This window comes from Colias eurytheme, chromosome 15 (genome assembly GCF_061535395.1).
Source record: "Colias eurytheme isolate Ceu_HAF_F1 chromosome 15, ilColEury1 Martin Lab GWU primary, whole genome shotgun sequence".
Lineage (NCBI taxonomy): Eukaryota > Metazoa > Arthropoda > Insecta > Lepidoptera > Pieridae > Colias > Colias eurytheme.
Window position 1 is genome coordinate 2,837,135 of NC_142994.1, and position 27,587 is coordinate 2,864,721.

Genomic DNA, 27,587 nt, shown 5'->3' on the forward strand with positions numbered 1-27,587 from the left:
CCTTACAAAGCGAGATATTTCGATTCTCATTCCACAGGCTTCGAGATGCCGTATAAACGACAAATGTATCATAAAAACAATGCATTCCCGCTCACAAATACATGTCCCGTTAATGTCTAAACAGGTGGTATGGACAATCTAGTTACATCAGCGGTCATTGTGCTATAATCTTGGGTTACCTAGTCCCGTTGTGCTATTGTCGTGACTCGGTACAGATCACAACTGCCCGTAACAAGCGGGGTGAGTACCGCACTCAACATTTGTACGATAAGTACTAAGTAGTATATACTTCATAGCACTTATTTATAAGGAAAGAATATCGTGGGTGATTTACTTATTTACATAATGTACTGACTATGCATTTCCTTATATGGCTTTTACGTATAGTATCTTTACAAGAGAAATGAATCATCATATTGCGTAAGGGATAAATAACGTCTAACTGTAACATACCTATTATTATTTATGTAGGTACCTACTACCTTTTTTATAATGGGGAAATCTAAGGTACCTACCACCTCCTACTTAAATAATCCATACTTAATATAATAAATGCGAAAATAACTCTGTCTGTCTGTCTGTTACTCAATCATGCCTTAACTACTGAACCAATTTGCATGAAATTCGATATAGAGATATTTTGATACCCGAGAAAGGACATAGGCTACTTTTTACCCCGGGAAATAGGATAGGTTTTATCCCGGAAATCCCACGGGAACGGGAACTATGCGGGTTTTTCAATGACTGCGCGGGCGAAGCTGCGGGTGGAAAGCTAGTTATACATAATGATAATATGTATGTACAGAAGTCAATCTACTAATATCTTATCTATATAAGGTATTGATTATCTTATAAGTTATAACTATTTAGTTACTAATGAGACTTTTCGGAAATGTAATTAAAGATTTTTAGGAATACATTTTTGTCACTGTATTATAAGACCATAAGTTTATAATCTGTACGATTTAAGTGATCCAACATAACAACGTCTTTAATCGTCATTAATTAGTGTTGATTATTATCTACCTAGATAGTATTCAGGGTTGCCTGTTGCGCTTAAAGAGACTCATACAACCTTCACAATGTTCCGGAACTCGGAACTAGTTTCCACACGAATAAATTTAAGCGACTTACACCTACATTTACTATTATTTAATTCAAATTTATCGAAAATTATTTCAAAAGTTTTATGTGGGTTTCCTCCGTATGGTCATAGACATGTAAACTTTTTCAACTCTATTAAACAAAATACGTGATCAAAAAGCAGATTCTCATTCAAAAAAGCAGTAATTTCTTACTTGCTTCCTTACCTAACATTATTTCATTTATGCAATTACGTGCACAATACGAGAATATAAAAGCCTTTCTGTGTTTGTCGTGGCACCCGCAAAACAATGCACTTTCCTCATTTAGCTCGCGAAGAAAATGTTAGTTTCATTTTAATCTTATGTACAATGAATTAAAATAATGTTCTTTATATCCGACAGTGGGAATGTCAGCGAATTGAATAATGCACTCCAGAGAGAATGTGGCTGGAGTGACGCCAGAAGTGTTTTCATACAAATGCAATTTTCTGCATTCGCTCTATTTTTTAAAATACTGGAATACTAAAGGCCCTCCTTAAGTAGTCGTTGAGATGATGACATTTGTATGATTATAAAAGAGCTTTATGTTTTGTATAGGAAAAGCGACCATTGCGATATTGTACGACATAAATATTATTTTTCATTCGTAGGATATGGAAAAGGAAAAAACTGTATCGATACATGTATGAATTTTTATTCTAACACAGTATAAGAATTATGATTAGGTACATTCAAACGATATTGATCGTTAATTTCCTCTTTATAATTGCTGTTTCGAACTATAAAAACAGCAGTTAATATAATGTCATTTAGAAATGACTATAAATTAATGATGTAGTAGTAGCTTTTTTTAATTTAATCTGATTTATATTTACATTATTAAATGAATACTCATTATGGACTTACGAAAACAGAATCACAAACTAATGTACAGCAGCCGATGTACGAGACAAAGCGGATAGAATTTCGCCAAACAAATAATTACATAATAGTTAATACATATATAATTATTATCTAGGTAAGTTTCGATCTCTGTATACATGGTACTTTATATAGTTGAAGCTACTTAATCAATGTGCTGACAGAACCCTACATTCTTGATAAACACTTCTGTAATATAAAGCTCATGTTTTATTCCAGGTGTAATAATAATTTGCAATCTAATATGAAAAGAAGTCTCTACAATATTTCTTATCAATTTATTAAAAACCACAACTGATTTGTCCCCTCTGTGACATTTGTAAATAAATAATAGCTTATATAACGTGTATTCCTTAACAAGCCAACTAACTAGCAGTCAATAAAACTTATTAATGTCCTTCGCAAAGAATTGTGCATATTAAAAATTCTAGCAGCTCATTGGTGTAGCAATTTTGACAATTTACAACAACTCAAATGTATTGGTTTCAGCAATCATGAAACAATGTTGCATAATTGCTTCAAATTGGAGACGATAAAGAGTCAATGTCGCTTCCAAACGTGCGGGCGCTTTAATGAAATTGGACATTTTGTACATGTATTTGGCACCTTACTAAAACACAACCTACCTATAATTTTAAAAGAATACATATGAAACAATTGACACAATACTGATACATGTTTTCTAGTATTCTAGAAAGTAGAAACTTATAATACGGTAGCAACTTAAATTGTGAAAGGTTCAAGTGAACATAGGTTAACAAGCAGATGGCATTCAAAAGGGGTAGGAGGATTATTTAACAATTTTTGAATCATCCGCAAGATATGTTAATGAATCTAAATCTAGCAGCGTATTGGTATGCTCGCTGTAGTGTGCAAAACGTCAGGTATTAAATAACACATAAATAAATCGCGTTTTAAATTTGGTGTGCAGTTGGAAATATTTTAAAGTATTTTATGCTAAGACACGTTTTAAATAATTTTACGTAACAGAATTTAAATCGTGTTACCATCTATTTAAAATTAACTAGCTACAATTAAAATGTAGCACACGAACCATCCAAACGAGTATCTAATAAATAACGTCAATAATTTAATTCCATGTTTATTTAATGATTCCTCGAAAAAAATATGATATATATTTAAACAAACGATCACAATGAATTCAATATAACGTTACAGTGAAACGAATACCTACTTTGTTTTGTTTCAAATCACGATCGACCTAACAACACACAAAGGAGAACAGGAACAGTTTGCTTACAATAAAACGCTCATTCAATTAATTCTCTCGACGTTTATAGATTGAACAGATTGCTTGTTTCATTTTGCGACTATTCGCGGATCTTAAGTGAATGCTTCGAGATCGATCAAGGTCTCTCACGTGCATTCTGGCTGGTGCGCGTATATTGATGTGCAATAACTTATAAGATGCATCTCAACTAATATTATAAAGAGGCATATTTTTTTCGTTGTTTGTTCCGATTAAATTTAAAACTACTCTACCGATTTGAAAAATTGCATTACCATTAGAAATCACCATTGTTCCGAGCAACATAAGGTTTAAATATTTTGTATTTTTTTTATCTACGTCAAACTGGGACAAGTGGTTTTTACTTTTTTCATTATGTTTTACCCTTACGATATTCATTAAAATGTTCAATAAAAAAATATTAATAAAACGGAATAAACAATAAGCTAACTTTATTTAGATACCCAATAATTAGTTTAATTTAACCTTGAATAATTTCTTTAATTTTTTTTGAAGCTTCTATCAAACGTCTGTTTTCCTTCAGACCCATGACGTGTAAATACAAACCCGATGTTGATACGTGTTTGTTCTCAAAATCTAAATGCTTCAAATGTGGAGCAGCTAATTTTAGTTAGACCATACACGCAATTTTAATAACAATGAGCAGTTTGAAATAAATATCAACAACTGTTAAATATAAGATGTGTAGAATAAATCCTTTATCCACAGTAACTGATATCTTATGAAAAGTGTATAAATAAAGTATAACTAATAAGTAATAACTAACTGTGGTCTTCGAAGAATAATTGCATTTAAATGTTTAACGTGAATACTGAATAGCTTAACAGATAATTATAAGTTAGAAGCACTTAAATCTTCCACACCACACCAGGGATTATCTATAATAATAATTAATCGATACTAAATTCATCACATCGCATCCCCATTTTCTTTAATGAGTGACCAGCGTTCAATAAGCAACCATTTTATGATAGAACTGACAGTTTAGAAATTGCTTGTAGCTATCGAAGATGAATAATTTAGCATTTTTCCTACGTGATTCGTGAATCAATGGTAAACAGGATAATTTAGTGAATAATGGCTATGTATATACACGATAGGGACTATATATTAACGAATTTATATGAGTATTTAAATTTTAGATAACGCGAAATGAAATACAAGTTTGAATTTAAAATAAAAATATTCAATAATTAGTGGCCATAGCCTTTATACGAAGGATACAATGAGCACGTAAAGTGATTAAGGCGTTACCCGGCAATTTCGACTATGTTCAACCTCTATAAAGTCTGGTACAACATAAAGCACAATACCGAAAAAAATATATAAAATAGGATGGTCTTTGATCTTTAATTGCTCGCGAGGACTTTTTTACAAAGTTAATAGATTTCTAGAAAAAAAATGTGCCGTGGTCATCGATTTTTCCGCAAATACTCTATAAACTTCGTAACCTGCTGACTTAGAGCTCTGAAAATTTTATGTTTAATAAATTATCAGTTACACAACAGTCCCTGACGAGGATTTTTTGTTTCACTGATTGGTATCTTTTTAAATACAAAATGCGAGGAAAAAAGAAGGTGCAGCGTGAGAGGTTTGAGATCCGTCAAGTATGGTCAAGGTTATTAGCGCATGTATAAGCCTTAACAGAAGCGAGGCAATTAGTTATAATTATCGGTCGAAGCAAACAAATTAGCAAAGCACTTCTGTATAGAGAAGGTTATTTATTGGTTAATGAGGAAGTGTATGCGCTCGGCCAATAAATATGTTTACAGAAGACATCCAGAAAATTCTAAGTTTTGTTAAAGATTAATTGCATTTAGGTTATAACTATGTAGGTACAAGGTTCGTAGAATTTTAAATGAGTTCCATAAATGAAACATTAAAGTGTGTAACTCGACTAGACTAGTAGAGTACAGACCATAATTTAATTTGTCTAACAGCTTAGCCTGTCGCGTGGCTGGCGTTGATTTATAACTAGGGCGTCTCGACGGTCACGCGGTCTTCATCTGGAAAAGCTTTAAAATAAACTTCTACACAACGACTTAAAATATCGAAAGTATTTAGTTCGAGAAAGTTACGTGTGACGTGTGAAAATCTTTGTAAATATTGTAACGTAACCGTTCTCTGCGATTGTTCGAAGGGATATTGGCGGAGTGCCATAATGAGCGACATTATTAAGTAACGTGTCGCTAAGCCGCTGTTTGTGATAAATCGACTCCGTATGCGAGTGCGTCTCAAGTCTCAACGTACCAAATCAGTTTCATTTTGATATAAGATTAAATCAATTGATAGTTTGTTTGTAAACAACGCTTGCGTACTACAGAGTTAAAACCCTAATCATTCAATTGATTCGATTAATGTTGAATGTGTGTCACCTCTATTATTCTATGAACAATCAAAAACAATATTAGATTGATTACAGATAATAGAGATAGCGACGTAAATAATGTATATAATAAAACTTACATAGTTTCCGTTTTAACGCATCAATATAACGATTTCTTATCAAAATCAACATCGTCGACTATCGGTGTTTTTGATAAGGCACGCATACTTATGAGCTAAGTTTGCACAAGTGGTCCAATAAATTGTATACAGCTGCCACATGACGCATACAAGAAATACTTACATACAATTATACGGAAACAATAGTGTAATTATATTTCTTATAAATCAAAAATTGAAGATATTCATTGCTAATAAATAATTTTAAAAATGAAAACAGATAAATATTATTTGCTAAAGCATCTTTTTTTTATTTTATCTTTTTATCCAAGTTATTACATAATGTTATAATCTGCGCTTAATTAAATTGAATTAGTTATTATAATAATTAAAAGACCAGACCTTCCCGTAACCGTGACTATTATAAAACGCGAGTTTAACGACTTACTGATAATGCATAAAATTTTAATAACAGAATAAAACATGATGTTGCGGTCGCAGGTATAAATGTATAATATAGATAAACGTCATAGAATGTTTTATATAAAACAATAAATAATAATACAGATCTCAGATATCGTAATTTTTAACTGAAACTTGAAATATCTTTATTTGTCACTTATTATCATATAGAAGCCGTCACTTATCATTAATTTGCTTTTTATTCTTCGAATAGTTTATTATTTTATAAGGGCCGATTTTTCAATACTTGGATAAAACTTATCCGTCTTAAAGTATTACACGATAATATTAAAATGTCACGTAAACTGTCAAATACATTATACGTTTAGTTGGTTAGAATACGTTTTTAAAATGGTAGTTTTATACATTATTCGACGAATAAGTTTTAACCAAGGATTGAAAAATCAGCCCTAAATCAGATTTGCTAGAACATTCTACAGGTATATCAGATAATCTACAACGTGAATATAATATCTCTGTAATGCATTCTCATACGTTATGCTGCCATAATTTGGGACGTGCCGCAACTGACCTAGAACGGTCGAATCGTAATTCTACTAATCATTTATACTTTTATTGTGGTCAGTACCACAAGTTCAAAGTTAAGATTACAATCAACATATGACACGAAACGATATTTATTTAAACCTAACTTTGATTCATGTGTTAGATTTACATTAGGAAAATTATAGACGCGGCGGTAGCATGTACCAAAGCATTTATTAGCCTTGCATTAGTAGCTTTGAAATGTATAAAATAGACGAACAAAGGTTATAAAAGTATTATCGTGTCTAGTCTCCGCTCTTTTATGGTCGACAAGAAGCTACCCCATAATCATGAGACCATTTTGTGCAAGCACAAAGGGTTCATGCACTTGATGTCGTTCACACGCCACCAATATCGGTTTCTTATCTATTGTACTCATATTTATGTTACAGACAATATCATTGAATGATGAACTCATAAAAAATATTATAGCTGTAAAAATATTAATAATCAATTCTGATTTTACAATAGTTAGTTACTTAGTAAACATGAATTGTACATTTGTTTTGAATCAGCTACTAATTTATATGAATAATGCTTTCTATTGTTTTCAACTGTGTTGTCAGATTTATCATAATGAAGAAATCAATCAGTGCACAAACATGTATTCAATACAAATAATCATTTTTAAGTGTTACAAATCACTGTAATAATATTTGAATATTAGAATATAAATATTTAGGGAACCGTTTCGATGTTTCATAAATACAGTTTGCATTCATATCCACGCAAATACTTGAAACTAAAATTAGGAATGTGTAATGAAGAACATTTAAAAACAGTATGGAAGCTTTTTTGTTTAATTCTAAGCTAAATTTAACCAATGTTTTGACAAATTACCCATTTGCGATTCCGCTGAATGGATTTTGCATTACCTATATTAAAATAAACATATATTTCACAGAAATATTAGTTGGTATTACCAATATTAATGCTTATTAAATAATTATTTTTTATTCATACTTTGTTTTAAATCATCATTTTGGAGTTGATAGCAACATCAACACGTATTACCTAAGCTGACTCAGTAAGGCCAGGCTCATCATCGGAAATATCCGTTCGTAAAAGCCTGGTCGTTAAATAGAGTATCAATCGAGGTATATACTGAAATGACGTAAGTTAGTTTGGTACTATCCATATGAAGAATATCAATGTATAGTTACTACCATATAATTTTACAGCGTATTCTACTGAATATGCTGTAAAATCCCAAGTGTAATTACCCACAATACAGGAATATAAATAACTTCCATATATTATGTACTATAACTATATGCACTCTATGAAACAAGTGCAATTTTTGATGTTTATTGTAAATTTACATATTAATTATAACTATCTATACTAATATTATAAAGAGGAAAGGTTTGTATGTATGTATGTATGGTTTTCACGCATAAACTACTGGACCGATTTTGATGAAATTTGTCACAGATAATCTTTAGACCCTGAGAAAGAACATAGGCTTACTTTTATTGCGAAACATGTACCACGGGCGAAGCCGGGGCGGACCGCTAGTCTACGTATAATTGTATAGTTAGTGACAAGTGACAACCATGCGTGGTTATGATTTATGTGGCTGTAAATTTTGTTCAGATTACGCGGTCACTGAACAATTATTCCAGATTTTCAAGGCTGTTATCTAATTTCTAATGCATGATAAATTATTATGATACGTAGTTGTTGTTCCAAATTTCACAATCTTTTTTTTATATTATAGTAGATACCCATGTCAAACCTGAATAAGTTTGTATACTTAGGTTATATTACTATTCTTAAAAACAATTATTTCCACTTGTGCCAGCAACAACTTGAGTCATTTAAAAGTTATTTTCCTATCTATCAAAATTCGTTGCAAAAATGCTCAAGAGCGTTTTTGTATTTGCGAAACCTTGTTGAACCGCCTGCAATCGCACCTAGATAAATATTACAGAAGACCTCCAACCGAAAGCATTGCTCAAATAGAGTTACGTCTTCAGATACTCTCGTAAACTTTTACATAATTCTCTTATAACAGAATATTCAATATAAAACTAACAATGTTTGATAAGAAAGACAAATTGTGAATGTAAATAAAAATGATTTAATCCAGCCTCGTGATCGAATCTTTTCTATTCTTGAAAAATGTATAGGTATGATTTAATCGTTGCTTTAATGCATGTAATTATTTATTTGTATGTAGATAGATATTCTAGAAAATGATACAGTTTTACGTTTAACAATACACATTACGTATGTGAGTTTGAAAAAAACGCTAATGATTTTTACTGCCTTCACACCGCTTATGATGCTCGTAATAAACGTTTTATTTGTTCTTTGTTAATCTACAAAAATGCTATCTTTTGATAGCAACATTTATTTATACAGTATAGGAAAATGTTTCCTGTATTATTTAAACGTTGATATTAGTAGGGTATTGAATTTATGATTTGATTTCGTACTGACCTTTTTGTAAAAGCGCCAAACTATTCCAATTTCGTAAATCAAATTAATGTAAACTAAGTTTGAATCAATTTAAACGTGCTTTTAAAATTTTAAGATCAAATAATTTTCGTTTATATTATGATTTATGATACATTTGTATCCCCACGTTTATTATAGCAAATTAAATTAGCATATACACAGGTATACGACTTTCTTTTAAAATGTGACTACTATAGAGTAGGTGTAATAAAAAAATCATGCAATGTACTTTTAAACCGTAATTACAGTAAAAATCGTATATGAATCGGAAGTGTTTGCATGCAGCATGTCGACCTTATGACAGTCGTGACTATGTAACCTTATTGAATGTCCGGTTGTCGTTCACGGTTATTCTATTTGTATTTACTATTTATTCTTTCTGCCAATTAAACGTTTAAAGCAACTTGCCTTTAATTATACGCTTAATCAATATTGTAATGACTATTACGTTCAATCTTTTATTTATTTACCTTTAGAATTATTTAATCGAGGAATTGATTGTTTGAGATTGAAATTTATAAATCAAATATCATTTTGGTAATCTTAATTCCATCCACTCAAACATTCTAGTACATAATATATTAACTTGTTGAACTTTGCATTTGTAGCGTGGTGTAACTTATGACAGCATAGGCAAATGTAAACTTATAGATATCAGATAGTAAATAACCTAATACCGAATGTCCTATAATAATATTTATTTATTTAATGATAAGCTAAATTATTTTTTATATAAGTACTCACAGTGTTATATTGTTTCACACATTCTTTACATACAATATTTAACCTTCCACCTGATTGTATCGTTTTGTAGTCAGTTTGTTGGGACCTTGACCAATGACCTATTTACCGGGTGGTTTGTGGCTTACAGACTACACACCCTTTCTAAAATATTCATGTGAACCGAAATCACGCGATAATGGCTTTGTGAATGAATGACGCTGTAATTACAATCATATGTTGTAAATTCATGGAAACACTCAGCGCCATTAAGGGTAAACAATGGAATTTTATAGTGAAATGGACAAGGTCTCAGAAGAATATCGGATATTGCCTTTATATAATTTCTTTCGCATTAGTAAAAGCATTTTTAACCATACAGATTTCGTATTACATAAATAATATTATATACCTTGGAATTAATTTACTAATTAAGTTATGCAATCTGTGAATTAATTCCAGCTCTTTATATGTTGTTTTTTGCTCCAGGTGATTAGAGTATATTTAATTTATATAGGTATATTGAATAATTACTGAATATGTATTATTCTAGAATCACGTAATTATATGACTTTGAATACGCTATTAGGGACATTTAAAACGGAGTATTAAATATTAATTATTATACGTTAATGTTTCCAACCCGTATAATTTTGACGAAAGCAATTATCGCGACTGGTTTTTCAACAGAGCGCTGGTAGGTATTTACAGTAAAAATGCATAAAACATTAATAACAAATATATTATTAAGTAGGTTCCGAAGAACTAATGAAGCGCCAGCGGATTTCCCACATGCTGGCACGTCTCATCTTTCTCAAGATTTATATAATTCAGCGAAGAGTTCTTAGGAACATGAATTTTATTTGTCTGCTATTATAAATAATATTGAAGTGGATTAATACACGTTTGTTACATATGACGGAATCTAAGGAAATACACGCATATTCTTAATTTCAAGGAAGCGCCCAGCTATTGTGTGTAGTGCATTGTACCACGCGGCCTTCACACGAAACTCGAATCAATCAATCGAAACGAACATGATCGTGGAAATGTGTTTTTGACACGGTTCCTGTCTGTTTACGTAGCAGTTTTGGAAGTTTGGCAATATACGATAAGCATATAACGTACTTTGCTTTCTAGGTAACTGAGATGACCGTGAAACAGTGATTTCGGGTTTTATGCAACAATTCTCATCAAAATCTTACACAACCATACCAGTCTGTAATCTTTCGATGGAGAGACTCTTTTCAATGAGAAAACGCGTTCAAAAGAAAGCATAGCATATAATATGCTTTCCATAAACTGAAAGCATCGAGATAACGAAAATAGTCCGTTCAATAAATTCCCGCCGATCTAAATTCGTGGGAGAGTGTTGCATAAGTCCTACACTGTGGAGTATGGACTATGTAATCTAATATTGACGAGTATACATCGAACACCTGCTTTATAAATAATAAATCTCAATTTATTAAATGTTTGCTTGACTTCCGTGAATCTACAGTAAATATCAAAAGGTTGTTAATCAAAGAAAGGTTAGAAAATTAATAACGAATGACTTTGTTCCGTAAACACACTCGTAAATATATGGTTTATATCCATAAAATATTTTTTTATATCTAAGTAACTATGAACTTTTTCCAATGAAATTTGTACTTACTGGTCTGTTTAATTTGTATTTTTAGAAGACAAATGTTAAATATTTGTAAATAATACACAAATTTAATAATTTCAAGTAGGTACTCATCGAGATAAATGTTTGAATTACAGAGCTTTAAATTTAAAAGCCCTACCAACTGACACTCGAGCGATTATTGATTATGGATTGTACTAAAGATAGATAAGAGGTCGATATCGCAACAGGCATTCCTACAATAAACCTATTATAGATTACATTAAAATACTAATAACAGGAACAATAAATTAGATCAATTTATTATAATAATTACCGATTATTATTATTAATATTAGGCGCATCACCAAGAACACAAAAGTACGACTTATGAAATGTCTGGTATTTCCTATCTTCCTATATGGTGCGGAAACCTGGTCGCTCAAAATGCAGAATCGCCGAAAAATTGATGCACTGGAGATGTGGTGTTGGAGGCGGATGCTGAAAATACCATGGACGTCGTTCCGAACCAACGTCTCGATACTCAAGGAACTAAACATCGAAAATAGGCTTTCGTCGATTGTGCAGATGCGAATATTGAAGTTCTTTGGCCACATCACCAGAAATGAGGATTCCTTGGAGAGGCTTGTGGTGCAGGGACAAATTGAGGGCAAAAGATCACGGGGCCGCTCACCTACACGTTGGACCGACCTTATCGGTAAAACGACCCAGTCCAGCCTTGTAGAATGTGCTCGTAATGCTACCGATCGTCAGAAATGGAGACGTATTGTTGGACAGGGAGCGAACAAAGAAGTGACCACATCTAACAGGAATAGAGCACCATCACCATAACCACGACCACTCTGTCAAGAGTGCACGACTAAGAAGAAGAAGAAGATTATTATTAATGGTTTCCGAACCCGCAAGGTAGTGCGTAATTGAATAAAAAATATGTAACGATTCGAAAGCGCTTTTAAAAGTTTATTTTAATAAGTAAGTGATCCGGAACGAGATTTTGATTTTTAATTGACTTTCTCAAAAAGGCGAAGGTTTTCATTTCGTCCCGTATTTTTAGTAGGTAATATTTCTTGTAGGTAAATGTCCAATTTTGCGGTTGTTTACTGTTTGCGTCTCGTTTTAATTTTAAAGTTGTCAAATGAGGTCGTGCTGGCAAATGTAAATTCTAGTAACCTTTGTACAAATATTATTATATTCGTGAGAAAATCTATGTTACGTGCCGCGTGAGAATTCAGTTTGCGTGTCACCGTCCTTATATTTGTATGATAAATTACAGTCCCGAGTGGTTTAAGTGAGCTGAATCAACTCGACGACAAACAAACTGAAAAATTGATGACATGGAGCTACTCCACGCGATGAATTGCACTTCGTAGACTATAGTTAATGGGTATACCTACATGCATACGTATATTACTGAGTATGAGTACACATTCTATCTAGTGTAGAGATGGAGCATTGAAAAGAAGTAGGTAGACGTTTTATTCATGAAATCCGATCAATTTAAAACTAGATTTTGGATAGAATGGTATTGTTAGGTAGGTATATATGATAAATAAGGAATTGTAAATAAAAAATGGCTAGCATTTTTGTGAATTTGTACTACCTAAGTAATTTCAAAGAATTTTAAACCAGAATATGTATCTTAGGTAATCAACGGTTACTTATTTATACGGTTTGTAAAATAATCGTTTATCGTTGTAAGATGTGCAGAATATAAAACGCACGAACACTTTCGCGAATGTTACTACAAAAACGGTGCAATTAAGCGCAGAACACATAGAGTGAACTAATTAGGCCATAACACACATTAGCTCATTACGCTTTAGTGGAAGGGTATGGAATATAAAAACCATAGTAATCCTACACTTGAGTGTTTTCCTAGGCAGTGAAGCCTGACGTAACCTATTAACCAGCCCGCAAGCAGCTACTGCAATGCGATTTCATTAATGGTTGCTGGTTGCAAGTTAATAAACATTGGAAAATTATTAGGAGTACTTTTGGCAACTGGCACCTCTTTGTGAATCCATTTCGTAAAATCTTTAACTGAACTTTACCCACTATGGGTATTTGATATTCGACCATGTACATTTTGTTCACTTAATTATGTTTAATGTACCATAATTATTATCTACATATTTTTTTCTTTAATTGCAATAATAACAAGGATAAGTATATTTTCCTCATTTCCTGTGACGATAGCAGGCCAATTAAGTGACAGAAGTTACCTATTATATGAAGGAAAATGAACGTTTTCGGTAAGTTTCAGAAAAAATACATTATAATATTTGAGTGGAGCAAATACTATTGTATCTTTTATTATTTAGTTTTCAAATATTAATAATATAAACTGGGGAACTAAAGTAATAAAATATAATTAGTCCTAGTCCGTTTGCAGAATAAGTACCTATTGCCAAAGAAATGTAGGTATATTCTCCAGAACACGACACACCAACGTCAATTTAAATCCATGGTCATTTTATATTTATTTCTCATAGCTTACTTTTAAACAGGCGTAGTCATAAAGAGTATAATGTACGTGAAAGAAATCTACCCGGATCTGGAGCAGTGAAAGTTTGTTAGCGTCGCATTCGTGTTACATGGATCTACCTATAAACCTCAAAGTTATGCAAATTATTACGTTTTACTTTATTTAGATCTTATCTTCATTAAACCGTAGGTACTAAAGAAAACTCTTGATGTAAACGTAATGAATTTACGTCCATATGTATGACGAAATATTTGCGTAAAATCGATTTATTACGAATTATTTTATTTACGAACAGGTAGGTACTTAATTCTTATTGTACCATAAAAGAAAAAATAATTTAGCAAGGAAAGTTTTGTTTATGAATATAATTAAAACTAAAGCTTAGATATATATTCGTAAGACGCATCATAAAACACACACGAAATGTAAACAAATTCGCAGCCTGCGTTGGTCAAAACTTAATTTAGAACATTTGCGAAAAACATGGCATTTAAAGAATTCTTGGAATTTCCATATTAGTCCACCCACTGCTTACTAAAATAACATTGATGTAAAGCACTTTACAGCATGTTTATGCCAATAGTAAATTAATCTTTATGATTTAAGGCATTTAGTCATTGTCCTCTATAACACCCACGCACAAAATGATGATCGTTTAAGTATTCACAAAAGACCATAGGTAAGTAACAAAGGTGTATGTACACATTAGGTCATATATGTACATAGGTGTGTGTACACTGGCCGAACTCATTAAATGCGTTAACCTTACGGCCTGTTTCACGTGGGATCGTTATTGTCGTACTTGACGTCATTTAGGCTCAGCTAGTGTCATTGTTTTTGTACCATTAAAAATGGTCATTTTATGACTATGGCACATAAAATAAGTTGGTGTATATGAATATTTCTTTTAATGCACTTTTCCTTGTGCAATTAATAAAAATTATACTTTGATTCAAGGCAACAATTATAATTTGAATGACCTTACTTTCTTTATTTTCTATATCAAATTTTTATTGGCCAACCATATTATTTACTTTTAATTAATTTTTATTGTCGCCTCCACATAACGTAGAAGTTGTTAAGTTTATGAGTGATATAATAATGATTGGATTATTAATTATAATATGTATTTTAGATATTACTGGAACAATTAAATACTTTTTTATACTTTTCATTTGCCACAACTTCAAATAGCATATTATAAAGACAAAATAATAATAAATAACAGTTCTGAAAATCTGTATCACTATAAATAACTATAACTATATATACTTACTTTTTGTAGACTCGACAGAAAGAGTTGTTTATCCGTTTATCGGACATGTGTCTTCTGCGATCTTCAAAAAGGTCCTTAATAGCAGTCACTGTTAACACAAACAACACTGGTAGCATAGCCACTTCTTTGCCAAATGCATTAATAGCAGGCACCCAGTTCAGTAGCACTATAAATATAAAATACACGTTTGCAATCCTATGAAACTGTTCAAACAAATTCTTAGGTAAAAAAGACAGCAATGTGTATTTGGTAGTCCTGATTTTGTTATTGCATCTATGACCATTGGGATGGTCTTTAGGTGGTGTTTTATCAGGGACCAAATGATTCGGTATGACAATGAGGTGCCTATTGTCAATGGCAGGTTGCTGTCTCCGCATAAGCCAGAAAACCGCGCGTCGCCATGGTGCCACGACTGATGCGCGCCGTAAGGTGTAGATAGAGTCCGATCGGGAAGCCTGGCGTGAGTGATGGCCTCTGACGGAAGTGATCCGGGGCTGCGCACTCGCTGGAGCCGCATCTCGATGGCCCGGCGGCAATATGAAGTCGGTCCTACTGCCAGTTCTACTGTGGCCCGGCCCAGACGCAGCGCGTGGACCTTCGCCGATTTGTCCGTGAGACAGCGCTCGTTGATGACCACGCATAGCCGACTTGAGCGGTGGCCTAGATGCCGCAGGATTGCCTGCCAGCATCGGAGTCCCTCCATGACTAATGGATCTCGAATGTCCTTTCACTTTAGGAAAAAGGTACGTTTGCTCAGGTACCCCCGGCAAACTTGGTACAGTCGAAGGTGTCTCTCCACTCCCTTCTGTTGACATCTTTACTCATCTGCGAATCGGATAAACAACTTTTCCCTTTCATTTAAAAGAAAGATATCCGTCAACTCGGAACTGTTTTTCCCACATCAGATTTTTAAAAATTGTATCGTAAACTTTGAAGCATATGGTTTGAAATCACCTGTTCACAGTAATACACATCACTAATGTTCTTTTCTCGGAAAAATAATAAATTCAACATTTAATTTTGAAAACAACAGGAAGAAGCGCATATTTTTATTTACTTTTTATTTTATTTAAATGTATCACAGTAATATTTGACCGCCACGAAGAGAAAACAGTCGTTACGAAATGAAGACAGCAACTCAAAACAAGCAAAGTTGACCGACCGACTGACACTGACAATTTCTTTCCTTGAATGAGTGAGCAGACCACAGTCGACAGCAGCATTGATGACGTTGATCCCTTTTAGTGATGTCTATAGGTAGTATCGATATAAGCTCTGTCGAAAATTAATATTTAGATTTTTGAGTGATAGAAGTTTGTTCCGAAATAATTCACGAAACACGATTATTATAACAGGCAACTGATTTTAAAAATTATGTCATGATTCACAAAGTGTAATAATAATACTTACAAAGAGGTAGGCCAATAAATGCCTGAAATGTATAGAAACTATAACTAGCGCTAAAAACTATTTGAATACATATCACATACAATATCATCAAAATATATTTATTATGATGATATTTAAAACCATACGCTTCAAAGTTTAAAGAAGCAACACAAAGAAATAAGAATTAGGTAATATAAGTATTAAATATTTAACGCGATGGGCACTCTTTCTTCTGTGATACTTATTTTGTTTAGTAAAACTTATATCAATTAATAAGAAAAAAAAAAGTGTGTGCGTGTAACCTTTACGCGCGATTGAAGTAAAACGCACATGTCAATATAACCTTGTTATTGAATATTATAAAATGTCGCAATTGTCAGAAAATTTATTTTTAATTTACTTATTTTAAAAGTAATAAATAAACAAGTACAGTGCGACACAAAAGAGATGAAAATAAATGAGGGCGCCACCGTCGCTCATGTAGCAACACTGATACTGCGACGCAAGCGATCTTGATACTATAGAATAAAAATCCAAAAATCTATATAATATAATCTAAAATAAATACCGCGATTTAAACCGTTATAATTGTTTCATTGTAGCAATAGTGTAAATTTAAGACAAAAATACATTCGTATTTTAATTGACCTAGGTCAAATTTTACTTAAATGTATTTGGAATTAGTTATTTTATAAAAATCGGTCAAGTGTTTAGACTGCAGAGGCGCACATAGAATCAAACATACAAACAAACAAGCATACATGCAGCTCAAACACATTACCCTCTTTCTGGGTCCGTCGGGTAGAAAAAAACAAGGCGATTTGAAAACCACATATTTTTATTTTTTTTGTAGATAAATTTTGTACATTAATGTAATTCATCATAATCTAAATATTGTACTCCTTCAAAGGACTGATCATCACTCTGTTTCGAAGTACTGGCAAGAGGGTACGGGGCATCTTCAGTATCTGTAAATATGATACAGTAAATATGATTTTTTTTCTTATGGTTTGATTGATTAATACCTGTATGAAAACAGTTATCACTATACTATGTAGTAAAATCTAAACTAGGTACTTTATTTGAGGCTGGTTGGATTGGATATAACTTCTTGACTCAAATTGTGCTGGTCGCACTATAAAAACTAGTTTTTGTTTACATACAAATAACCTCAAATTAAATTGCGAAAACGTAATAATCGCCATACATACATACATTAAACACTCGTCACTAATGGAATATTCTATTTTACGTAGTACTGAGCAAAAATAAATGGAATCTCACCGGTATATTCTGCTGTACGTTTGTAAACGTTTTCTAAATCAGTCAATAAATTTCCAGCTTGAAATTCGGACAAACACCGAATAAAAACTTTATACACCACATCACGGACACCGCTACGTTTAACCTTTTTCATGATGTCTCCTTTTTTATTTAAATTTCTTGTTCTAAATAACAATTTTATCTCAATAATTCTCCACTTCACGAAAAAAACAACAAATTTTTATTCAACTTGACAGCTACATTGCCAATTCAGGGTTGCCAGGTAATGAAAAACGAATTAGTTCCAAAATAATTAATTTCATCTCTTTTATGTCGTACTATATATTTAGAGATTTTCAAAAAATTTTGCAATTTAAAATAATGTTTTTAAAACTGTTGAATTTTTCATTCCTAATTGATTATGATATTTGCCACTATTTATAGCTGGCGTATAAGTCAAGAAGCGTGTAGTATATGACATATACTTACAACCAATCAGAATTATTATTTTTAAATGGCGGAAACTACACAGCGTTACTTCCGTCAGAAAAACAATCTGAGTTACTCCCTAGTCGCGCCTAAAGCAGTTTTACTTCAAAACGCATTCCTAAAATAAACCCTTTATACGACTGCTATAAAGACTGCCTTAGAGATTGTCAACACTAATTATCGAATTTTATTTAGATATCACATCACTACAAATATATGACACTTGAACCACCACAGAACATAATATTTTAACACAGATTATATAATGTAAAAATCTTGTCTTTACTTTTTACATGATTAGAAGTAAATACAATATGTTAATATTAACAATAGTATAAAATTACAATTATTTCTAAATTATAAAACTACTACATTTCTCGATTAAGTCTACAATTAATTCTTTATGTTGGCACTATGGTTTGTAGACGTCATCACCGGTCGACATATTACCTTGATTTTCTAAAACTTCCGACATTTTGACGTTTGTCCCGGTTGCTTGCCTATTGTATTTTCGATTCGTGAAAATATATTAATTTATTCCAATCATGGATGAAGAATACGATGCGATTGTGCTTGGCACAGGACTTAAAGAATGTATCATTAGTGGAATGCTTTCTGTGTCTGGAAAGAAGGTTCTACACATTGATCGTAACAAGTATTACGGAGGAGAGTCTGCGTCAATTACCCCGTTAGAAGAATTATTCTCTAAGTTCAATGCTCCGGCTCCGGATGAGACATACGGCAGAGGTCGCGATTGGAATGTGGACTTGATTCCCAAATTTTTGATGGCCAATGGCTTGCTTGTCAAACTTCTTATCCATACGGGCGTCACCCGGTATCTGGAATTCAAGTCAATTGAAGGCAGTTACGTATACAAGGGTGGTAAGATCTCCAAGGTGCCAGTTGACCAAAAAGAAGCACTCGCGTCGGATCTTATGGGTATGTTTGAGAAGAGGCGTTTCCGCAACTTCTTGATCTACGTTCAAGACTTCCAAGAAGATGATCCCAAGACTTGGAAGGATTTCGATCCAACTACCGCTAATATGCAAGCTCTTTATGACAAATTTGGTCTCGACCGTAACACTCAAGATTTCACTGGACACGCTCTGGCTCTTTATCTGGATGACAACTATCTTCAGCAACCAGCTAGTCAAACCATACGTCGTATCAAACTGTATTCCGATTCACTCGCACGGTATGGTAAGTCTCCTTACTTGTACCCCATGTATGGTCTAGGTGAGTTGCCACAAGGATTTGCTCGTCTGTCTGCTATCTATGGAGGCACTTACATGTTGGATAAGCCTATTGACGAGATTGTCCTCGGAGAGGGAGGAAGGGTTGTTGGTGTCCGCTCCGGTAATGAGGTAGCCAAGTGTAAGCAGGTTTACTGCGATCCCAGCTATGTCCCTGACAGAGTCCGTAAGAAGGGCCAGGTGATCCGATGCATTTGCTTGTTGGATCATCCTATCAACAACACCAAGGATGCTCTATCGACTCAGATCATTATTCCACAAAAGCAGGTGGGCAGGAATTCCGACATTTATGTATCTGTGGTGTCCTACACACACCAAGTCGCTGCCAAAGGCTGGTTCGTTGCTATGGTGTCTACAACAGTGGAGACCAATGACCCTGAGTCTGAGATCAAACCTGGTATTGACCTATTGGGTCCCATCAGACAGAAGTTTGTATCAGTAACCGATTACTATGAACCAACTGATGATGGAAGCCAGAGCCAAATCTTCATATCTGAATCTTATGATGCTACCACTCACTTTGAGACCACTTGTTTAGATGTTCTTAAAATCTACAAGAGGGGAACAGGTGAAGATTTTGATTTCTCCAAAGTTAAGGTGGAATTGGGAGAGGAAGATCAATAAGTTTGTCGTATATAATAATCTATGTATATTATTGCTTGTTATTTTGAAATTTGTTAATAAACTGGCTCTATATTGTTCCATAGGGATTTTTGGGTATGTCTATAAGAGATATGTGTATGTAGATGCACGTTATACTTCTCAGTGCTCCAGTCAATGATTTTATTATTTCTTATAAATATTTGCATAATACATATAAGATTTGTTATTTATAGGAATTATCCTTTTTTTAAAGATGCTTTTATATAATTTAAGATACAAGGCTAAAGTTAATCTGCACAAGCAGTTTCTGTGCAAATATTTGCATTCCATTATTGGTACATTGTAACTTGTATCCATATCATACTTTATCAACTAATGAATGCTCACTGTACATCTTAATGTTCTGTGTATGATCATGAATAAAATTACATTATTATGTATCAATATGGTTTTCTTTTTTCCTTGTGCCCAACTTACAATTTAAAGAACTTACTTTTTTTATGGAATAAAGAAGACTCACAAAATAGTTTTTGTAACATTTTTATTAAAACAGTTTTTAACATTTTGTCTTATAGATTTACTAATATTTATAATAAATATTTCAATTTTGAGCTAGTTTGGTTTCCAGTCTATCTTACAGATTCAGTACATATTTTATGGCAAGCAAATGGTCATTTCTGCAGCCGATGTATATGTAGTCACCATACACAGCCGGAGTAGAGAATGTTTCATTTGGCAAAGGATACTCTGCTATTATCATTCCTGAATCTGCATCTAAAATACACAGTATTCCATTGTTTGATGCTGTTAAAATTAATTTATCACTTAAGCTGCATGGTGTTGAATACACAGGTGAAGTTAGTTCAGCCTTCCAATTTAGACTTGGTTGAAAATTCTTTATATTTATGTTATACACTTTATTATCGTGACATCCAAATATCATCTGCCACTTAAGTTTGTCCATTTCCCGAACACAAATAGAAGAGAAGATATTTCCTTTGGCACCTTGATATTTCCATATCTGAAAGAACATATCAAATTAGCTAAACAACATGGATTTATATGTCTTATTCTTTTGCGAATCTTCATCTCTAGGGTTTTATTTATTATCATTTATCACTATACAAAAATTGATCAAAACTGGGCTAGCTGTTTTAGAGTAAAAATTGAACATACAATTACCTACTTTCGAGAAGTTAAATTTATTTTGCAATTTCTAGACTTGTCTTTTTTCACCCAGTTGTATATATTATGTGTGATTCTCAATCCAAAACAAATTTATGAGAAATCTAAAGTAACCATAATAGGCTTAAATTGTATAAATAGATTGCATGCCACTAAATAGTCATGCGAGTTATACCTTAATCCCCTTCTCGACAGTCCGGCAGTGAATTTCACCGTTCACCTCCGCAAAAACTACATATTTATCATTATCATAGAGGACAGGAGTAGCAAATACTGGGCTACTGAGCGTTCCGCGCCACACTATTGTCTTTGTTTCCGTGTGTATGCTTGCACATACACCCGAAAGTGTTCCGAGGAGAACAAATTCCTTTTTAGCAAGCACTAGATCTGCAGATATAGCTTGATCAGTTATATTCACTACTTGGTTTATTTTTCCAGTCTGAAACGAAAGAGAATGTAATTTAAATAATATGTAGGTATTAAAAAAGTGCTACGAAAAATTCAACATAAATAATAATCATACAAAATTTGATTAAGATCAGTGTATCTATTAAAGTAGTTAGGTACCTACAATTGAAATTGCAAAGATCACTCAGTTCATAAGACCTTGCTTTTTATGCTTAGTCAGACTTGAATGATTTTCAAACTAGTTTCCTGTGGTCATAAAATACAAAGTAAAACTAAACCTTATAAACTAGAAAATAAGGTTGATGTTGACCATCTAGGTACAGATAGTACTCTAGGTTCCTACAAAGAAATTACAACTTTGAGGCAATTGAATCCTTTATAAATAAAGCGTACCTTATTAGTAGGTAGGTATTTACCTGCTTTTTTGTAACAAATACCAAATTTCTAGTCTAATTGTCTCTAACACATTTTGACATACAAATCTACTTGTTAATATAATCCTATATATGTAAGAAATTCTTACACTATAAATTGCTTTAATATTCGTGTACAAAAAACAACACACTAACCAAAACATCAATGCATCGTACGTTCCCATCATAAGACGCGACATACAGCTCGCCTCTACAGTATGTGGCTTTGCTTTTAATCATACAGCCGATGTTAATTCTCCATAATTCCTTGCAACTCTCTAGCATGAAGCATACGATAGTACCATCGTATGTACCGACTATACCACAAGGAGAGGTTAATGGAGCCTCACTAGTACAGTATACAGCCGCCTCGACCCTTGATTTCACTTTTATCAGCCCTTGCATCAAGCCACTGATTGCGTCGAATACGACTATTTTGCCGGAGTGGCTGCCCACCGTCACGTAGAGCTTGCTAACAATGCAAAAAAAATATTGAATAATTTGCGGTAATAGAATGGAAGTATAGCTGTGGTTAATGTTGTAGGGAAGCTAAGTAGCTTGATACCTATAGATATTTTGTAAATTGCTACAGAACAAAATAATCAAATGGGAAATTAGGGAAGGTACTACACCCTTATAGAAGGTCTGCGTTAAATAGTTGCATTTGTATGCTTCTCTGTAATTCTGTATTTTATGATCTTATAATATAAAAATGAATCCCAAAATGTGTTGGTAAGCGCATAACTTGAGAACGGCTGAACCGATTTCGTTAATTCTTTTTTTATTATATTCCTTGAAGTACGAGGATGGTTCTTGCGTAGAGAAAACGTAAATATGTACCACGGGCGAAGCCGGGGCGGACTGCTAGTTAAAAATAAAAATAACTTACTATCCATGTTGATAGAGAGACGGCGACGCATCCACACATTTCCCTGTGTCATAAGACCACGCAACCACAAAATCTATTGGGTTAGAGCTGCTTGGAACCTCTGTTGTTTTCTTAATAGATTGTGTTGTAGATAAAAAGCTTTCCGTATTTGATCGAGACCTTAAATAATGAAAAAATAAATACTTATGAGAAAATAATATGTACATTGTACATACAATCAGGAACACTGTATAGATATACGAGCTCTTGATTTATAATGCGTGATGTAAGATCTGTTTCAACATTATTTTAAAAGATTAGTAAGTTAGATATCAATAAGGTTCACCCATCTAATAGTTTACCTTTTTAATCTCTTTTTCGGTTTAATTTCCATGCCTAATTCTTTTACAGCAAGTTGCATTATATCTTCAATTGTACTTTTTCGTGATAGTAGATGCGGCAAAATTAATTTACCAAATTGTGGACATGTTAAACATAATTTATTGCACATAGATATAGCGAGAAATGAAGTTCCACCCAGGGAGAAATAATCTTTGTCCTTTATTTCTTCATATGTAAAGTTTCTATTCAAAATGAATTTTAGTTCTTTTAAAAATAATAGTTTCAGGGAGCTTACTGATTGAGGTAGCGGTAGGATTTTCTCAAACATCTGTGCTAATATTTGTCTTGATATTTTGCCATGTGGATTAGTAGGTAAATTGTCAACTCGTATTATCTTATCAGGCCAATGTTTATCATCTAGTTTGCATTTAAGAAAATCAGATAGCTCTTGGCTACTCAAGGTTTCTGATGAAAAATAAACAACAAGAAGTAATGGTTTTGGCAACCACACACATGAACAAGTTTTGACTCTTGGACATTGCATTATGGTGGATTCTATTAGTTGTAAGTTCACTTTGTGTCCAAATCGTTTAATGGTGTCATCCCTTCGACCTCTATAGTAAATGGTACCATTTCGAATTTCCCCCATATCACCAGTATCTATGAATTTTAAAGAGTTTTCTTCATCAACTCCATTGGTTTTATTTAAAATCACACATTTTCTAGTTTTACTCACTGAAAGAGATAAAATAGGAATATTATTGTAATCTATCACGTACATTATTTATTCAGCAACTAATTCTCATAATAAATATCAAAATAGTTATTAATAATTTTAATATAGTTTTATCAAGTGTATAAAATATAAACATCTCAACTTACTTAAAATTATTTTCCCTGTGCTTTTATTTTGCTTTTGTGGTTCAACTACAATGTTAGTTTCTGATAGAGAATTGCCAAGAGGCAACTCCTTGTCATTCTGTATTTTAATTAGATCTAACTCGGCCACACATGCCCAACAGGACATCTCCGTGACACCATATAGAGCAAATATCTTTGTTTTATTGTTAGCATGTTTCAATTCTTTCAACCTCTTTATTCCATTCAGAGGCTCACCACCCAGTGCCAATATTTTTAAAGTCGACTGTACAGACAAAATTTTGTTCCTTATATCAGCATTTGAAAACTGGAAAAACTTTGACGGTGTTGTTTGCCAAAATGTTATAGAATTGTCTGGATTTTCAGGGAATAATATATCTGTTTTTTCCGGAGCTATCATAAGTGAAGCTCCATTCATACATGCAAGAAGGATTTCTATCATTGATGGATCAAATGTGAGCGGTGTGGAGAAGTAAATAATGTCCCATTGTTCTATAACAAACAGTTTAGTCAAGTCATCCACATTTGGCTGTATGCATTTTATAGGCACTTGTATATGCTTTGGGTCCCCTGTGCTACCAGATGTCATGGCAATAAATGAATATTCTGGCCCATATTGCGAATTATTAAGATTATTGGCTTGCAAATTATAAATATGAATTATTAAATTGAAAACTGTAATTGTTTTCTCTGGCCTCTTGTTAAATATTTCTGTAGAGGAAAGATCATCTGCATTTTTAATGGATATAATAAAATTGAATTTTATTTCAGATATAATTGGTTCCAGGTCTTGTGAGGGATCAAGAAACATGAATGTTGTACAACATTTGTGTGCACTGAAAATAGAAAAAAAAAATTATTTCTAAGTTGAAATAAAAGAAAACAAGTTGAAAACCATATAAAGTACTCACGCAGCAATAATACAAGGGACAATAATATTCCTCTCTGTAATTAATCCAATAATTCCTTTATTGCAATTGAGTTGTTGCAAGTTTTGTGAGATGTATTCGCAAACGCCGTATAGCTCAGAATACGTATAATTTTTATAGAGCCCATGATTGTAATGCCTTATAGCGATATTTGAAGGATAATTTGCACATGTATTAACGAAAACGTCGTAATATCCTCGCTTGAACTTCATTTACGTACTCAATTAATTTTACTGATTTTAATATTTACTATCATTAGTATTATTATTTATTACGTACGTTTAATTTATTAAATATTTACTATTTATGCCATTATAAATCATTGGTTTCCAAATTGTTATGATAGTAAAAAAATGTTTTGTTTTGATATTTATTTGTTTTCAAACCCGAAATCACAAAATGTCAACTGTCAAATTTCCATAAAGCATTATTGTCTCTGTTTACGGGTGCATATTCATTTAGTCTATTTCCTTTTGAAAATATATGTAAGGATAATATTGCTAAAATGTAAGTTAGTAAGTCATTATTTTATGAAATGAATTACAGTGACTCTCAAATATTGTTCATCTTTCTACACGTGCAGCCTATGGGCTAGTCATACTCGACATTCTTACAGCTCGCTCCGTGTTCAATATGTAATAATGCGTTCAGGGCGTTAATGGGGCTGTCCCGTTATTGCAGCGCATCAGGGATGTTTGCAGAAGCTCGTATAGACTGTTTTTATGCTATAATGCGAAAGAGATGCACATCCCTGGTGCGCCGTGTGCGGGACAGTCCCAATGTAATCATGCGCTGTATAGCGAGTCGGCTCGACTGCTGGTATGTAAACCACTGCTGCAAACTGTCTGCTTCCTTGCTTCTTCCAGCTTTGTAGCGGTGGAGTGCATTTCTAGCAGTCATAATAAATAGTATTTTTACTAACATAATTTTTAAGTTATTAATAATTGTTACTAACAAAATGAGTCCGTTACTTGAATAAATGAATGAATTATTATTATTATCAAATGTATTTATTTATCATTTATTCAGTGAAAACACAACCTTTACAATTCTTAAATAAAATAAAATATCAGCGGAGATTAAATTCATTGAAACATTAAACAGTAACGTTAAGCATTTTATTCACATATTCCTATTTTTCAGATCATTATTATATTTTTCTGATGATCATAGCTGGCAGCTATTAAAAAAAAGAAAGTCTTAATTTTGAATTTTAATTAAATTCCTTTTTGCGCTGTTCTATAAAATTGATATATTGTTTGTTACACGTTACTTAAAAGTTAAAAATACGGTTATATACGAATAGTTGATTGGTGTAAACGCTGTGTAAGTTTTTGTATAAATTACTACATAGTATAAAACAAAGTCGCTTTCCCTGTCCTTATGTCCCTATGTCCCTTTGTACGCTTAAATCTTTGAAACTACGCAACGGATTTTGATGCGGTTTTTTTTAATAGATAGAGTGATTCAAGAGGAAGGTTTATATGTATAATAACATCCATTAAATAGTGGAGAAGTACTGTTGTTTTTGAGGTTTCTAATGTGATGTCGTAAAAAATTACATTTTTTCCGCTTACATTGCAAACGCAGGCTGTGTGTTTTATCAAAATAATGTACTAAGTATTATACACATTGAAAAGGTCTACAGAAAAGTCCGCGATGGTATATATGTCTATCTCTTATGGATAACTCACAATAACTTTTTTTTGTCATTTACTTTTTACGACAAATAATGGCTAATTTTCGATGCGATTTTAACCAATACAGCATTAATCCTTAACCAATTAAATACCTTGAATACATTGTTAATTTAATATAGATCTATATGGCCCTTTACACCGTTTGATTTAAGTGAATATTTTCGAAGATATTACAGGTTTAAAAATTGCGGGACGTACCTAGGTAGCGTTTGCGGCGGTATTATACCGGCCGGCTGCCCGGCTATCTATTTTATACTCGTGCGAAGCCGGAGCGGGCCGCTATGTTTTTTATATACAACGTTCACAGTTTTTCTGTAGTGTATTTAGTATCAGCATTGCACCCGTGCGAAGCCGGGGCGGGTCGCTAGTTTTACTACTTATAAAAGTGGGATATTGTAGTTTTAGTTTTAAAAAGAAAAATAATTTCTAAAATTTTATTTTTGTATTAGATTCTCATAATTTTACTTTAGAACTATGTTTGATTAGAGTTTATTGATTTTTGTATTTAACCCTTGAAAAATTGTCATTTTGATTACATAACTTCGAAAGAAGACTTAAATTTT

General features: G+C 32.8%; 3 protein-coding genes across 3 annotated transcripts in view; 1 reads left to right on the forward strand and 2 right to left on the reverse strand.

Moving 5' to 3' along the window:
* LOC149902150 (phospholipid-transporting ATPase VD) overlaps positions 1-16,496 on the reverse strand; it is a 48,092-nt gene extending 31,596 nt beyond the window's left edge. Inside the window, exon 1 of the mRNA XM_090110082.1 lies at positions 15,304-16,496. Coding sequence (XP_089966208.1) covers positions 15,304-16,118 — 815 coding nt within the window. The 5' untranslated portion in view covers positions 16,119-16,496. The remainder of the gene's footprint in view (positions 1-15,303) is intronic.
* A 2,394-nt stretch (positions 16,497-18,890) lies between these two features.
* Positions 18,891-20,740, forward strand: Gdi (GDP dissociation inhibitor). The gene has a single exon (XM_090109795.1). The coding sequence runs from the start codon at positions 18,990-18,992 to the stop codon at positions 20,319-20,321; it is 1,332 nt and encodes a 443-aa protein (XP_089965921.1). The 5' UTR covers positions 18,891-18,989; the 3' UTR covers positions 20,322-20,740.
* Positions 20,741-20,836: 96 nt separating this feature from the next.
* Positions 20,837-25,733, reverse strand: Aasdh (Aminoadipate-semialdehyde dehydrogenase). The gene is made up of 7 exons (XM_090109794.1): positions 25,307-25,733; positions 24,399-25,231; positions 23,537-24,251; positions 23,196-23,354; positions 22,463-22,778; positions 21,661-21,924; positions 20,837-21,321 (listed from the first exon to the last, which is right to left on the reverse strand). Exons 1-7 carry the CDS (start codon positions 25,534-25,536, stop codon positions 20,935-20,937), a joined length of 2,904 nt encoding a protein of 967 aa, XP_089965920.1. The 5' UTR covers positions 25,537-25,733; the 3' UTR covers positions 20,837-20,934.
* Positions 25,734-27,587: the final 1,854 nt, after the last annotated feature.